Consider the following 18,100-nt stretch of genomic DNA (forward strand, 5'->3'; position numbering starts at 1 on the left):
AATATAATTTAATACAATAACATTAAATTACCTAATTATTAACTGTAATATACACTGTTATCATTATTATAATATATTGTTGAATTGTACTGGATTTGCGAAATAACAGTGAAACGGACAAAACCGATCCCGCCATGGACATGAATCAAATTTTGAAAGACCTTCCCAAGGTACGTACATCACACCTGCAGTATACTTACGCGAAAACGACACGACACCGGCAGATGTATTATTTAAATATAATATTAATAATATTATAATAAGTAATAACTGTTGCGCGTATCGTATAATATACGTATTATCATGATTATTAGCTATAGCTTAAGTACTAGTATACCTACCATCTACTTGTTACCTGCACGGAATTAATATTACGTAGATAGTGCGCGTACATCTTGTATTTTTTGCGCGAAATACAACATAAATAATTGGCGGTTTTCTCGTTATTTGTAATTAAATAATAATTGCTGATTGTATCGTAGTATATAATATTACTATTCAGGCGTAGAAAATATTATTAATAATACTAGGTTCAATCATTTGATTGGGCATATCACATAGGTAAATGTATATTTCATAAGTACTTAATTATTGCAAGACAATATGGTTTGCAGGACTCATGCAACGCCGTATCTATGTAAATGTATCATAAAAATTACATAGTGATCTATGTTGTAACACTATATAATGTATTATGCATGTTGCGATTTAAAAATGTTACAATTAAGCAAATATTGCTATTTATGCAGTTATAAACTGCAGTGAGCGATTGTAACTATACATACCATAAATAAATTATAACAAAGTAAGGTAGTTGATGTAAATAATCCTAATCGACCATTTAATATATTAATCAAATCAAGGCTGTTTATCATTACTTTCTCTACGCAGCAGTGACATTTTATAAAATTACAGCAATAACGCAAAAAAAAATTATTGATAAAAGATCATAACAAATCAAATAAAAATAAAAAGTTCGTTATTTATTTTTGTCCTTCATTACTATATTTTTCATGCACTAGAGTTTTTTAAGACATTTATAGATGATATTATAGTAATTTAAATATACACTAATAATAAAAATAATAAGATATATTATTATATAGTATAATTGTTATAATATTACAAATTATTTATTTATTTAGTATTCACTTATATATATATATAGTAGTGACTAGTGATAAGAAAATCTGAAGTTGCAATGAGTATTTTTAAGTCTGCCTACCTGTAACGTACTAGTTCACCATAGAAAATATCCATATTATTTTTCAAAAACGATATCAATATTTTTCAAACGTTTATAATTATTTGTTTTATTATTTTTTGTGATCTTACAATTATTATGCCTAACCTAATTCATTCAAATTCCCCATTAAGTAAATTAATTAGAAAAAATATGGAAGGCTTGAGGAAAAACTTACCAATATTAAGTAAGCAGATACTTAATTTATAATTAGTATTTAGTGTATGCATTTTTGAAAATATAGTTTATAATAATCATAAAAATTTAAAAATCCATTTAAATGTTGTAATTCTTATAGGTAAGTTGTAAAGCATTATAAACACGGTTTCATAGAGTATAAAGTAAATTATACTTCAAATCGAAGGCTGCAATAACTGTAAATAATTGTGAATTTTCGTCTTTTGTATATACTGATTAAAGTAAAATATTATTTGCTTATATTTTGATGTTGTATAGTTAGCTCAACGCCATTTTTTATCAATATTATAGGTCATAGGAGACTCTCCCAAAGAAGTTTATTCAACTATTTGCGCATATAATAATTTTAATGTATCAGTTATAATTAAGCATCTTGTCACTTGACTACCGCGATGGAAGTTATAACTTATAGGTTTATATAAGTTCTATTTATTGTTGAATGATCGTCGTAACTTTAAAATTCTGTTATATATAGTAATTTTATTATTTTACATTTCAATATGACTATTGATGAATAATATTACTTTATACGGAATACTTACATATTGGTATTGGCCAGTTTGATCATTATTATCTCTACAATTAGTATATCATATAATATATATAAATATTGTATTATACACAATAGTATTTATACTTATTATACTGCTACAGTTAATAATAAATAATATATTACCATCAAGCACAATAGTCCATATTCATTATTCACTTGACTTCCAATACGACTATCTTTCTTTACTTATTTTGATCAGCTGTGTTTCTCTGGTTCCGTATATCATCCGCTGGAGATCTTTCTTTATACCATCTGCAATCGATACCTTGAATTTCCTGTATTCTGTATTCTAGTCCTTCTATTTTTTTCTTCTTTAATACATTTCACGTATGAGCAATAAACTAGGGGTCAAACTGCTGCTCGCGTCATTGACTCACGCGATTCACATAAGTATTATTGTAAGATACAAAAACATTTTTTTTTCACTATATATGAATTTATGTATTTGGAGAAGAATAATATTTTATTAAATTAAAATTTATAGAAAAAATTTACAAAAAAAATATAGTGTTTTCGGTATAATATTTAAATTTTAAATACGCATTTTTTTTTTATTTTTATTATTAATTATATCTTATTTGTTGCGTGCGCATTTTTTTTTTTTTTTTGGTAAGTTTTTTGAAGTCATGATTATACGTCATTATAGCAGTCCTCAACAATGCTGTTAAATTATGATCAGATCAATGATTAATTGTTGACGTATCCATGTGTATTTATGAAGATTAAATTAAGATAAAATTTAATCTAACATTATTGTACGTTATTATATTATTTCGCATTCTACACATTTCATTAAATTTGATATCTTATTTACGATAATTATATATTAATATGACCTTTTTTTTTCATTTCGGCTCTTCCATATTTATTAATATATTAAGCGGTTCGCAAGTCTCTTCTCGCAAGCACCCCTGGTACATGCTATATAGTATGAACCGTGTTAGAACCGATACAGATACACTTTGGTACCTATTTACGTAAATAAACTTTTCAATTTAAATACAAATCACGAAGTGCAAAATTTAATGTTTTAGAAATTATGTACTTGTCCTGTCTATCCAGCTTAATCTAAATGTAGTCAAGGGAAATCAATGATTACTTATAGTTTTAGTGAAACGATTACCTTAATAATATTGTTCTTTTTAAAAACACATGTATTGCAAAACAAACATTGCAACTATCCTATTATATAAAAGAAAACTTAAACAGTTAAGTTCCTAATTAGGTATCTATTTAGATTTATACTTAGCGATTAAAATGAAACATTAGTTATTGATATAAAAGAATTTTTTTATATTTATAAATTTTTAAAATGTATTTTAAATATTTACTTCTAAATGTTGGTGTATTTTAATCATAATAATATATTAAGTATACCTATTTTTTTTCCTGAGATGTTGCTTTTCATACTAATAATTAATTTTTAAAATAATATACATTTTTCAAATTAAAACTCTATTTTTTTAAATTCATTTACGAGTAACAAATTAAATATTTTCAAAATCCAATTACATACTGAATTTTTGTACTACAATTTTTTATTGTAAGACTAATATTTAAACAGTATTAGTTATTATTATAATACTATTGCATTAGGAAAAATATTAATTTAATTTTAACTATTCTAGGAAGTAAGAACTGTAATTCTTCAGCATTTACTTATTATATGTACTAGATAGTTTCTGTGTTAAATTTGAAAGAAATATAAGTGTTTTCTTTAATTTTAAAGAATTTAAAAAGTATTAATACCATAGGCGTAGCTAGAATTTTAATCAAAGGGGGCAGTGATAACCTTTTTTTTTTTTTGCTTCGATTTTATAATAAAACTTACACTTTAGTATAAGAAATAGAATTTAGTTTAAAACGCATTGGGAGGAGGGGGGCACTTATCCTTACTACGCCCATTATTATTTTAATTAAACTATCTCAATAATGTTATGTTTCTTTTATGACTATATTGTATAATATTGTTATTAAACTTAAATTAAAAATCGTGAATTCTTTTAAATTGTTAATTTATATTTATAATGTTAAATTAATGTAACATTTATATAATTCTCGAAAAGCACAATCTTATAGCTTTTGAGATTATCCAACTATCAACATAATTTATTTTATATTTTATTACTTTATAACGTTGTTAGAAAAAATGAACATTACTATTATAAATTATTACTTGAAACTAAATTAAAATTGATTAATATGCTATTTACGTAATAGTTTCCGAATATTTGTGTGTATTCAAAAAGCAAAAAGACATATTTTTTTTAATTTTCTGTTTATACTTAGTTTATTGGATTATCTGCGTCGACAATGAGTAGATAGGTAGTTGGCTAGTTTGCAGGTCACTATTTTTAATCAAATGCAAATAAGTAAAAATTGGACAGTATAAATAATATTATTAGGTATAGTTTTTATTTTGTGTTATAATTAACTGAGTTACTTAGACTTCTAGTTTAACTTTAAATAATATATAATTTTCAGATTGTTCAATTTAATGGTAGACATAATCTATTGATCTCATAGCATTCATAGATTTTATAATGCATATCAACTGTAAGTGATAATTGGTTAATGGGTAGATAAATATTATCTTATAAATATCAAAAAGGTATATTATAAAATAATGTTGAAATATATGCAAAACTATAAAAATAATTATTTAATTTTTTGTAAATATCGAAGATTAATTATGTTTGATGCTTAGAAATGACATAATTTAAATTATCAAAAATCAAGTTGTTTATCAAAGTATACTTACCCATTTAAATTTTATCATTTAAAGTAGGCACACCTAGAAAATAATAATTATAAATAAGTACTTACAATATTTTGAAAAAACGAATAATCTAAAAATCACAATTACCTTTAAAATACCACCTCAATAGCCAACAATTTTTTTATTTTACTAAAGTTTAGATTAGGTATATATATATATATATATATATAGTTATAAGTTAATAGTTATTATTGAGTATTGACCAACCATAGTCTAAAATAGACTTTGATTTGTAGTTATGAACTATGTTTTAGTTTTTTTTAAGGAAATTTATCGAACTCATAGGATTTTATTAACCAAAATTATATATCTATTTTAATTGCTTTATGTTTATTTAAAATGTGTATACGGGAATAGGTATTGTATCTTTGATTTTCTGAACCTTAATTATATTGTGTTAATTTTTATGTTGAGTCTATAGGTATAGGTACGCGCGTAAAAATAAAAAATATAGCTGTAATAAACAATTTACTCTGAAGTACTAACCAATTTACATAATATGTTTATTAAATATTTTTTAAATAAAATCAAGAAATTTTAATTATTAATTTTAATATTTTTTCCTCAGGAAATGCGAGCTATGCATATAAAAGGAGAAAGAGCAAAACGCGAATTGGCTGAATTGGAAAATAAGGAAAAGTATGCTGTTAGGAAGTTGATGGAGGCAACATTACAAAAGAAAAAGGAAAATGAGGGTAACATTTTTAAGCACTGATACTCTGTTTTTTGATAAAATAATTTTAAGTATTACCTACGGGCATGGACAAATTGCGTTTAAAATAAAGTTTTGTCAAGGAACAATGTACCAATTGCGTTTGTATTTAAATTTTGAATAATTGACTATACTTATTTATTTATTTATTTTGTATTATGTATTTATACTCACAAAATAATCGATGCGTGTATTCATTTATTATATAATTATAAATAAATAATAAGTTTTCATTAAGTATTTTAAAATGTTTTGAATGCAATTGGTCTATCGACCCTAAACTGTAAAGAGCGCAATTGGTAAACTCCCTTACCTACAGTCAGCTATTTATCAGCTTATTTTTAAACAATTAAAATGATTTACTGATCTATATATCTATCCATATATGTATATAATGCTAATATGTTTCAATATTCAATAATTACCTAAGAAATAAATTAAAATTTGTTGTAAAATCTCACTATTATCGTCTGTTTATGACTAAATTATAATGAATTTGACGCTATTTAGCTATTATATATTTGGACTTGCTCCAAAATGATGAAATCTTTTAGAATCATAAACAATTTTATAGGTATTCAATAATTAAATATTAGTTTAAACTCTTTAAAAACTATACAATATGAATTTAATAATCATTCAAAATTGTAAACAATGTTCAATTATGAATATGATTAATATTGATTTTAAGCTTCAAAAATTAAAAAATAATAGATTTATGCTTAGTTTTTATAGTCAACGTTTACAAGATATAATTAAAAACCTGAAAAAGGTTTACTTTTTTGTTTGCTAAACTCCCTCCATTTTTTTAAAATTAGAAATATAACTAAGAAAATATATACTTAGATGTATATGGTGTAAACAAGCATGGGCATCCACACACATTTTTCTAGGGGGGGGGGGGCAAAATTAATTTAAAAAATAAATAAAGATTTTTTTATACATTTTATTTATAATACATTATCATGTTTTGTCATTATTACAATTAGGAAATAAATTTAAAGTTCTAGGGGGGCAAGTGCTTCCCTTAAGGACACCCATGTTAACAGGTATACTTTCTTGTATGAAAAATTTAAAAATTTATCATATAGCCTAGATACCGATAACGTTTTCATACATTTTTTTTCAGGTAAACTGTATTCTTAAATCTATATTTAATTAATTAAAATAAATGCTTAAAATAAGGATATTGAATTTTTATTTTTTGTCCAGTTCACAAAACCTTTTTATTTTTTTAATATGGCTCAAGAGTCTAAAAAGTTTCTAACCACTGTATTCATGTACTAATAAGTATTAGTTTAATATTATAATATTGTATATATTTTTATGATTGAGAATTATTTATTAATAGTTTATAAATGTTTATTATTAAGCGATGTTAAAAGCGGCTCAAGAAAGCTTGGATTGTTTGATACAAAAACTTAATGAGCGTAAGGCTAAAAGTGAAATTTTGATGAAGAAAATCAATCAAAAACGCAGAAACTCACTCATGGTAGATATGCAGGATAGAGAAGCAGCTCAGTAAGTAAATAATTAGTGATTAAATATGTGTCTAAATGTATTATTATTTATTTATTACACTATAACAACAACTATCGTTAATATAGGAATATTACCTATGTGATTTCAACTATTATATTAACTCTTAAACTAAAATACAAATTATATGTGTAGAGAAATATAGATGAGTTAAAATTTTATTTTTATTTTCAAATAAAAATTATTTTTTTCAGAAACCATGCCGAGATCACTAAACGAATGATGGAAAAGATACAAGAGCAAACTGAAATCGTGGAAGTAAATACTACTTTATTTATTGTTGAATATTCTATATTTATAAACCTACATTTGAATAGTTGAATAGATTAAATTGTTCATTTCATGTTACAGAAGCAAACGATTATACTGAAACGTTCACATGGATCCAAAGAATCATCCAAATACTATCGTTCTAAGATCAACAATTTGAAAGCAGAGATTGCCGATAAACAAAATGAACTGGATTATGTGTTGAATGTATACACCGGCTTAGGCAAAGCGTAAGGAACAATATTATTCATTTGAAAATTAAAATCATTTAGTTATTTTAAATGCGTATATAAATACTAATTTTAAAATGAAATTGCAATATTCGATATAAATTAGAGTTGTTAGATGTATAGAATACAATTAATCTGAAATTTGACTATCTATTCACTAAAATAGGTTTAATTTAATCTTATCATTTGATGTTTAAGAATATGATTATATTCTTGTCATTACTAACTCGAAAGTTACCAAATTGAATACATAGTTAGAATATATTTCACACATAAGAAAATTAAATTTTTTTTTTATTATTTTATTTAACGGTAACTTTAAAATGAAAAAATATCATTTGATCTGTCTTTTTAAATAAATAAAACGATTAGCTACAAGTTATTTTGCCTAATCTGACATATTTTATTAAATATTAAAACTGAGTTTTTTATGTTTTTTATTATACCATACCTACAAGTTACAACCTACCTGTATTTCCGTAAAATTGTAATAAATATTAATAATTTTCATCATTGTGTTTAGATAGTAAGTATCAATCTACTTTATACTTAAATAGTTACCTATACTATTGAATTACAAAGACATTTTAAACAAAAATATAAATATTTAGGTAAATAAATATTTTAATTTAAACATACTCTCAAATTATTTTACACATCTTAGCTACTGTTTCACACGACCTCTCATAGATATACCTACTGTACAATTATTTCCATAACAATTTAAAGTAAGTAGGTACTTCAATGTTCTCAAATTCGTAGTATAAAAATTAAACTTTTATAATTTAATAATATGAGTGAAACAATTGAAATTTATTAGATGCCATGTATGAATACATAATACAATACGTATATGTGTCATGCACTCATGCAACATCGTAGTCATCCTATACACTCTTAAAATTCGTAGCGTTCATTCAAATAGTAGCTGATCTTAATACATACTCTAAATTATATTTAATAATTGTATTATTTGATATTCTAATTTTAGTAAGTTGTTTTATTCTTTTATATAATGTATTAAATGAGATGAATATAAATATGTATATTAGTTGTCAAGAGATGCATCAAAAGAACGTCAAGAAATCATCGGAATGCAAGGAAATGGATGAAAACGCTGCTGCAGTACAGTCTAGCGTCGATTCATTGAATGGTGACATAAAGAAATTGACTTCTGAATAAGAAACAACCTTTTTTTAAAAAATTTTCATGTTCTATTTTAATTTTAATACAAACTTGTACGGTAGTTCCACTATTTTATTTTACATTATTTTTTAGGTACGATTTTAAAATCGTGTTTGAAAGTGTGCTCGTGTGTTCTATAATCAAGTAGGTATCCCTTCATAAATACTACCTACATAATACTTTTTCTATACTTTCTTCCAATGGTGGATTTTAATCAAATTCCGGAACTACCTACCTATATACCTATTAAATATTATACTGTGTTACTTAAGTATAAAAATAAACTGTCATTCATTTATTTGCTGTTTGTAACATGTTAATAACTTCCTTTAAAATCCTGAATTAAGACCTAAGGTTTGGTTATATATAAATTTATTTTTAACTATTAATAAAGCAATAATATGCAGGTACCTACCTATAAATCGTTAGTGTTATAGAGTAGTTTAAAAAATACTATCTATAATTTATCAACAAATATTTAAGTATAGACCATTTTAAATACTATCTATTAAAGTTTTATACAACATAGTTTACTTTTCTTTAAAATCTTTAAATACTATTTTTATTTTGAATTTAAAGTAGGTATTTGTAATTAATGTAAAATAAACATTAGGTATTTAGGTACTTAGCGATCACAGAAAAATCTTATCTTTTTACAAGCTGCTATATTGATAAGTAGGTATCTACTAGTTTTGAAATTTAACAAACATGATGTAATTTATAACAGTGATACCTAAATAATAACTTAAATGAGTTAAATGTATTTTAAATTATAAATATTTTATTAATGAAATGTGTTTTTATTGTTTTTAATAATTATTTTTTACATAGTAAAAAAATGTCATTTTTACACCAAAATATAATAACAGTTCTATTTCTAGTTGCCACTAGTTAAGAAATATTACTAGGTAGGAATCTAATAAAGTATAACAACAAACAATAGCGGTTTCCATAAAGTACTTAATTAATAATTAATTTAATTTTCAAATCCCTAAAACAAAACTTTTCTGATAGGTATTTAAAATTAGAAAATAAATGATGAAAAAAATTGTAACTGAGTTAATATAATTTAATACACTGTAAATTTTTAAATCATACCGACTCACGTAATAATTTATCTTATAGGTGATAAGTCTATGGCGGTGAAAACTCTTAAAGAGTATTAGGGCCGTATGAAGAAGAAGAAGATAGGTGATAAGTCTATCTTTTATAATTTATTGCTCTCATCATAGTCAGATGACTAATTATAAAAACAAAATTTACTTATTATTACTATGTATTTATAAACATTTTTGTATCTTGGTATTATTGTATTTATTCTTGTGGTTAACGAACACAATATTCATATTAGCCATCTCTGTTTTATAATAACAAAGAGCTAAGCTAGCTGTATCTACTCGCTCAATAACTAATAAGCGTTCTAATCTATTATATTATGCCATATTGATGGCTTCAATGTAGATATTTAGATACTTAAAATGCCTTTTTAATTTTTAATTAATTTATAATAATTATCAAGTAGGATATATTTCATTAAATTTTAATTTATAAGCACAAACATAAGGCAATTAAAAAAAATTATGCAAATATTATTATAACTAGGGCTGTAAATTTAATGCATTAAAAATAAACTTAAAATTTTGAAAAATATTAAAATCATTTTCATAAAATATTAATACCCTGAAAAGTGCACTTATAAACATATAAAAAATATATTAACATATATGCACTTATATGTATTTTAATATAATATCAATAAATTAAGTAGAAAATGAACTGTAGTTTGTAAGTATATACCTATTTAAGAATCATAATATTTGACAATCATAAAAATCTATCAAGTGTAAAATATTTTAAATTAACGATATAATTAATTAAGTAAGTACAACGTTCATACAGGATGTGTTAAATATTTTTAAGACAGAAATTAAAGAATAATTCATAAAATGCATTTAAATATAAGGTTTAATTAACGAAATATGGGAATAGTTAATAATATTAAATTGCCTAGTAAATCAGAAATAATGAAAAATATAAAAAATTTCAAAACTAAATTTATTTGTTTAATAATGGATTGTTAATTTAAACTTTGTTTTAAGGACGTTATATTTTATAGTAAACTGAAGATAGTGCATTTTTCTATAAATTAATAGATAGCTAAACAAAAACTAATCATTAAATAAAACATCAATGTAAGCATCTAATGTACCTACTTATACGTATAAATATATTATTATTATAGTAATTGATTTTACTTTTATCACACAACGTATTTAATAGATATCTATGTACATTGTACGTATGTATAATGATAGGTTTTACGTGTTATTTTAGTTTACTATTCAATGCGCGGAACGCCTTCAGAGCTTGGAAACATTTCTTCTGCACGGTAAATGAGCGGAACGAATTGTTTTGGTCCGTAGTACCTGCTCACCGTATAGTATTCCTGAAACGGTGGTCGAACTAACCGTGGCATGCCAAATACTATTACAGTATTCTGTTTAAGTGTTTTAGCGTCCAAAAATTTGTTCGTCCATTTCGCAACATCGCTCTGCGAATAGTTCAGTTCACGCGGCGCTGATTGATCGGTACGCATCACCGTCACTGCGGATTGAGTTCCACTGGTAGTGTTTGTTACGTGCGTCATCGACTTATGCAATTAGATCCATAATAAAAAATTGTTATGTTTTATGGTTGTCATGGCGCTTTTGTAAATTGTAGATAAACTATTCCATTGTATTTGTAATACTATACTACTATCTATTATAGTCTCATAAGTTGACTGACAAGTGCATCTATACACAATAATAATATGCATACAATTTGTATTGGACAGTGTCGCAGAGTAATAGGTACGGCTCTCAAAACGTTAACTGGTGTTCCATACCATTCTTTATCCTTTATTTTCATAAAGATTTATTAATAAAAAATGTCTTCAATTTCAAAATCTCGACTAAAACCACTTTTATGCCAAATTAAACTTAAGTACTAATCTATTCATTAAAAACAAAACTATACTTTCACATTCCAGAAAACTCATAAGCTCAAACATAATTGGAATCGTGATTTACTATTTTAGTGAAAAAAGATAATATTAAGTAATGTTTATAGGTTTAACTGATGAGTGACTTCCTAAAAGAATATTTTAACGTTGTTTATTTATATATATATATTTAAATTACTGAATATGTTAATCAATATAGGTAGGTACTGATTGTTTTATATTAGAATAAAAATATAAAACAAAACAGGTACACAATTGATTTAATTAGAGTAATATGCAAAAATACCTAAGCATTATATTACATAGATATAGACAGAGAAAAAAAATTAAATACATTATATGATTCAAAGTATAGATACTATAGATGGTTATAGAGATACATGAATACGTTTTATTTTTAATTTGCATTTTTCAATTAATAAAATTTATTTTTGTCGATTTATTAACAAAATGTGTTCATATTCATTCAATCTAAAATAAGTAAAATAACTTGAATTTAATAATATATGAATAATATATAACATACATTTTTGAATTTGAGTTATTATGAAACAAATTTGTATAGACATCATATTTTTGAAATGCAGCTTCTTAAGAAATATAATATAAATGTATAAAATCCTAAGTTCTGGTCATGTTATTCATTAAATTTTAAAATGTAATGAATAATGAATTTCTGTTTTAAAATTATATATTATTATCATATATGTATAAAATATTGGCATGGAGAAAATAATCAAATTGAGTTTATTATTTTCTATACATGTACTTTTTGGTACCATTAGATATCTTGTCTGAAAATTATTTTTAATGAATCAGTAATTTATTTACAAGTTATACTATATAAATATAAAATTATAAGCATTAATATAAGTTGACCATTGTCTAATGATGTCATTAATCAATAAGATAAAAATTAATAAAATAAAACTAATTACTTATAAATAATAAAGGTGAAAAAAGTTTAATGCTAGTTCTAAGATGAAAAAACCGTGCTAATAATAGTTTTTCAATAGTCCCCTATTAACTTAATGAAATGTTAGTAGAAAATTTTATCTATCATATTATACAACAAACAAATGAGTACAACACTTTTATTTTATATAAACAACATACAACAAATATTATAGACTAATTTTTGAATTTTTAAAATTAATTAAATAACACTAAAATCATTATTAATAAACATTTAATTGTAAAGAGGAAGTAAGGCATGTAAGTGTGTTTTTATTTCACAAACATATAACATAGACAAATTTGAAATTTTCAGAATCAATTTTGTGTTATTAGTCTTAATATTTAAATGAAATGATCTTTTAACTAATTTAGGGAAAAACTTCATCTGTATTTGTATGTACAAATTGTACATTTTTAAATGATTTATGAGTATGTAAAATATTGCTATTTAAAAATGCTCATAAATTACTAAATAATTAAAATATCATAAAACATATTTAATCCTCTTATCTTTAGGTTTAGTAATAGTATAATTCGCTTTAGTATTAAAGTTAACAAAATAAAATTAGTTCTACTAAACGCAATTTTGCTGATGTACATTTTTAAGATAGAGAAAACAAAAGTGGTTTAATGTTTTCTCAATCATAGTATACAAAAGTGTACTAATAAAAACTTTAAAAATACTATTTGACTAAATAATTATTTTAGTTAACTATTTTATGCCATAATAGTTTCATAGGTAATAAATTATTTCGTTCTTGTAGTTGTTTATCAAATACATTGAAATCTGCTTTTCGAAGTTTTTCTAAATACAAATGAAGAGGAACAAATGGTAAACATATTGATTTGATACGTTTATTTCCTTCCTTTTCTAATTTTTTGGCCTAAAAATTCATTTTTAACACATAAATTATAATAATATGTTGACTGTTATCAAAATGAATTTTCAAGTTACCTTCATTAGATGACTATTAGCTCTTGAAGCCAATTCATAAATTGCATCACGCACTTTCTGTTCACTTGAATTTCTTATAATATTTTCATAAGATACTTTATATTTTAACAGGATATCTTGAGGTATTGATATACGTCCAGATTTTGAATTATAAGGAATACCTCTAATAATGTTCACAATTCCTTGACATTTACCTAGATGACTTACAGTATGGTCAACTGTCATATCTTTAATCTCTGTAAAAATATCCAAAAATATTTCTAAATAAATATTTATTTATTACGATTATTAAAATGTATATACTAATATATGTTTAGTCATATTAAAATATAAACATAATACATAGAAAATTGCAAATTATATAATCTTAAGGTTAACATTTTTAAATCCAATTTCATATTTTTGTAATTAATCACAAAATATTTCATAAAAATTTGATTACAATTTATAATACATAAATAGATATCTTAAGTTATAATATTATCTATTAATATAGTTGAAGATATGAAAAGTGGTCTCTGACCGTCAGAACCGAGTGACCGTTTTGCCACAGGGGTCCATAACATAACTAAATTAACTGATATATTTTTATTAAGTAGTATATGATATAGGTTGAGAACCCATGATTATCGGATAGGGAAATGGTGGCGGATTGCGGTACACAGGGGTCAGTTTTTGTGTCGTTGAATATAGTGACCAAGTATTAAGAACTTAGAAACATAGTAATATTTTAACAAATCTAATTATTGAAATACATTAATTCTGTATAGTTATATTAACGAAAAATAACATACCCACTTAAATAGCGGTTTAAACATTTTAAGTAAAGGTTCTTAGTTGGCTATCATTAAAATATGATAAAATGATAATGACATTATAAGTTATTAACCATCAATTATATAACATTAATTTAATTGATATAATTTTCTATTTTTATGTTAGAATATCTTTTATTTTCATATGGTCATTTATGATATAAAAATCTAAATTTGATTGTATTACTGTATTGTAAATAAAATTATTATTATTAATTTGTTTAAATACCTTTAAATTTTTTGTCTAATTTTATTTATACTGGTTGTTACAGAAATAAATAATTTTTTTTTAAATAGTAACTAATAATTCTTATTATGGAAAGTCGAAAAATAAAGTAATCATATTTATTACATACAAACAAAATATAACAAACAAATTACTAAAAAAATACTTACCCATTGCTTCTAGAAACAAATAATAAATTGGCGAAACAGAGTTTTCAGCATAAGTTTCCAAATCTTCAATGGTTTTTAGAGATGAATTTAACATATAATTTTCTCGAGATGAGATTAAACGTTTCAAATATATTATACTTAATTTTTGTGTTTTTATTGCCTGCAACAGTTAATTTAAATTGTTATTTTAGTTTTATAAATAAATAGCTTATTCAATACTTACTGTATAAAGTTCAATAAGCACAGGATGTTTTGGGATTTTATTTTTATATATTTCAATTAAAGATGTCTCCCAAAATTTAAACCGCATTTCTCCAATTTTCATATCACTTATTTGATCTTGAAGAGTTGCTATTTCAATATTAAATGCTCTGACAGCAAACCCAGTTCTTCTTATATTTTTGTGTAATAATAAGGTACATAAATAATTTTCAAAATCATGTTTTCTGCGAACAGTTAAATTTTACCTAATATAATGTACTTATGTTAGTTATTTTTACCAATATTTCACATATTTATAGGAAAACCACTCTTTAGATTTATCATTTGATAGTCAAGTGTTCAAATTAAGTAAGCATAACCTATTACAAAATGTAGTAAGTGATAACTTGTTGTCTCATAATAGGTTTTTATTAGTTATAACTAGGGCCCGGATTTCAATGCAAAATGTATATTGTTTTGGTTGATCTTATACAATGCGTTCCAAGTACATAATCCATTTCATAAAATAAGGGATTCATAGTTACACATTTTATATTACATTTTTTTGCATATTTCGGCGTTTTTTCATTTTTAGCATTATTGGGTCATTTTGTCGGTTTTTAATGCATATATGTTCAATATACTATACAAATTTAGCCAATTCAAAATATTACCTGAAAATAAATTATTCAATTCAGTTTTTATCTTAATTTATTATTGACTGTGGAGCATCATCCATGTCCCGTATTCAGTCAAATTACAAATAAAAAGTACAATAGGCTTACCTAGAATTTAATTTTTAATACATATATACGTATTTTAGTATGTTTAGAATGAATAATATTTCTCCAGAATGGCTAAAATATATGCGAGTCAACATCAATCAAATTTTCTGTTTTTTTTTTTTAATAAAATAATAAAAAATAATTAAATCTTATTTATAAATTATAAATTGTATAAAAAATTATATGTCATTTTTGTGGAAAAATGCATTTTTTAAGGACATTTTTGGCTATTTTTTAGAGCATATTTATATGGTTTAAGGTGCATTTAAATTCGGGCCTTAGTTATAACATAGTGAAGCTTATAATAATTAATTAATATTTGAACTATTGAACTCATCTATAGAATACCAACACTTTTGTAAATTGTTTAATATGTTATGTTTTCATAGTTAGAGTAGTTTAGTTATAAAATAATAAATGTAAAGAATAGTTTTGACATAGAAGTACAGTTTGTATGCATTTGACAGAGATAGTAATTGTTTAACTAACATTCTCTCAAGACAGGTTATCAATATTTTTTTAATAATTATTTAATAACTTATAGATAAAATTTCATTTATTAGTTTTTAAATAAAACTATACGTCTTCAGCGGCTGAGTATGTAGAAGTTCTTGGGACTAACAAATATTTATATTTTATACCATAACAACTTTTATTTATCGCCAAATATAATGATTACAGTTTTAACATCAGTAATCATTAATAATGAATATAATTATGATCAAAAACATAATCAATTCAATTTAGTAATTTTTAGTTTTTTTTTTACTTATTCAATTTTTTATAAATTTTTATTTTAGCTATTAAATTTTATCATATCTGAAACTTAAATAGGATATCAACAAATCATTTAACATAGCCTACAATTACAGTATACAATTTCTCTAACATGATTGTTATAGCGTCTATGAGATATATTTCTTGCTTAGATTTTTATCAACATTTAATTAGAATTAACAAAGAACTTTACACAATACAGTATATAGGACATTTTCATAATCTCCAATGCCTAAGTATTTACATAACATGTTTTTAAACTATTTTATACTATTTTGTTAATAAATAATTATGTAACCTATCATTATTTAGGGTTGTTAGTAATGAAATTTTGTTTAAAATTAAATTATAAATATCTACATAAAATTATTTATTTCATAATTATAGAACTTTAATAGAGCAGTAAAAATTTTCAAAAAGATCCAGAAGACAAATTAAAAAATTTAAATAAATATACCTCAGAACAGATATTTTCACATTATTTCAGTAAAATTCAAGAAAATAAAAAAAAAAACAGTTTAATAACAAAGAGAAATTTGATTTTACTCAATTTCTGTATATACGTTTTCATATGATATTTATTAAATAATAATAATTAAAAGACAATATTTCCAAACATACAAAGAAAACTTGTCATGTCTAACATAACTATGATTTGAAGTAAAATATAAAATCGAAATTATAACTACTTTTATGATAATAATACAAATTAAATATATTATCAAACTTTGGTATTCACTTGAGAAAATAAAAAGTGTGATGTAGTTATCTAAAATAATGAAGTTCCTTCACAAAAATAATGAGCATACCAGTGAGTAAGATATTAAACATAATAACAGATTTTTATAAAATACTGAATCCATAATTTTAATATCATGGTTATAACTTAAAATAAAATATTATTGAAACAATATTAAAGTTTAGTCTTAGGCTGTTATTGATTAATTTACGCTAGGCTTTAGAAATAAATTGAATGTCTTCTATTTAATAACTTTAAAGTACCATCAATATAACTGTATTGTTACTAATTAATACATAATGAACCACTGTTATTCAAATAAAATTCTATACATCGAATCAATATATTAGTATGTTCATGTAATTTTTTTTACAAAAATTATATTTTTATTTTATTGTGCACAAATATTTACCTAACTAATTCCAAACAATATTTTGCTGTTGAATTTTTTCGTACACAACTTATCGTTTGTACAAAGCGGCAAAACAATCCTCTAATACAGTTTTTTACTATCATTCTGTTATTAAATGAATATAAGTAATCATTGAATACGTGTTATAAATCAATATATAAAAATTTAAATGTTTATTTCAATGCAGATATGTCATTAGAAAAAAAAATAAAATGACAAAAACTTAATGAAAGTCATATCAGTTGAATATTTGTTATCACTAGATAAAATAAGTGATATCAGCACGTGCCCATCAACAAACCTACAGTGTAGACATCCCGAATGCCTATGTTAAAATACATATTTTATAA

At 23.4% G+C, this 18,100-nt stretch overlaps 2 protein-coding genes across 2 annotated transcripts; one reads left to right on the forward strand and one right to left on the reverse strand.

Moving 5' to 3' along the window:
• The first annotated feature begins 134 nt into the window (after positions 1-134).
• On the forward strand, positions 135-9,013 carry LOC112600233 (putative leucine-rich repeat-containing protein DDB_G0290503). The gene is made up of 6 exons (XM_025347414.1): positions 135-170; positions 5,342-5,468; positions 6,859-7,006; positions 7,219-7,282; positions 7,376-7,524; positions 8,577-9,013. The coding sequence occupies exons 1-6, from the start codon at positions 135-137 to the stop codon at positions 8,704-8,706; spliced, it is 654 nt and encodes a 217-aa protein (XP_025203199.1). The 3' UTR covers positions 8,707-9,013.
• A 4,191-nt stretch (positions 9,014-13,204) lies between these two features.
• On the reverse strand, positions 13,205-17,933 carry LOC112600266 (NADH dehydrogenase (ubiquinone) complex I, assembly factor 6). The gene is made up of 5 exons (XM_025347451.1): positions 17,751-17,933; positions 15,060-15,282; positions 14,837-14,996; positions 13,626-13,861; positions 13,205-13,554 (listed from the first exon to the last, which is right to left on the reverse strand). Exons 1-5 carry the CDS (start codon positions 17,852-17,854, stop codon positions 13,375-13,377), a joined length of 903 nt encoding a protein of 300 aa, XP_025203236.1. The 5' UTR covers positions 17,855-17,933; the 3' UTR covers positions 13,205-13,374.
• Between the last annotated feature and the right edge of the window lie 167 nt (positions 17,934-18,100).

This window comes from Melanaphis sacchari, unplaced genomic scaffold, assembly GCF_002803265.2.
Source record: "Melanaphis sacchari strain LSU unplaced genomic scaffold, SCAv2.0 Contig62_pilon_pilon, whole genome shotgun sequence".
NCBI classification, from domain to species: domain Eukaryota; kingdom Metazoa; phylum Arthropoda; class Insecta; order Hemiptera; family Aphididae; genus Melanaphis; species Melanaphis sacchari.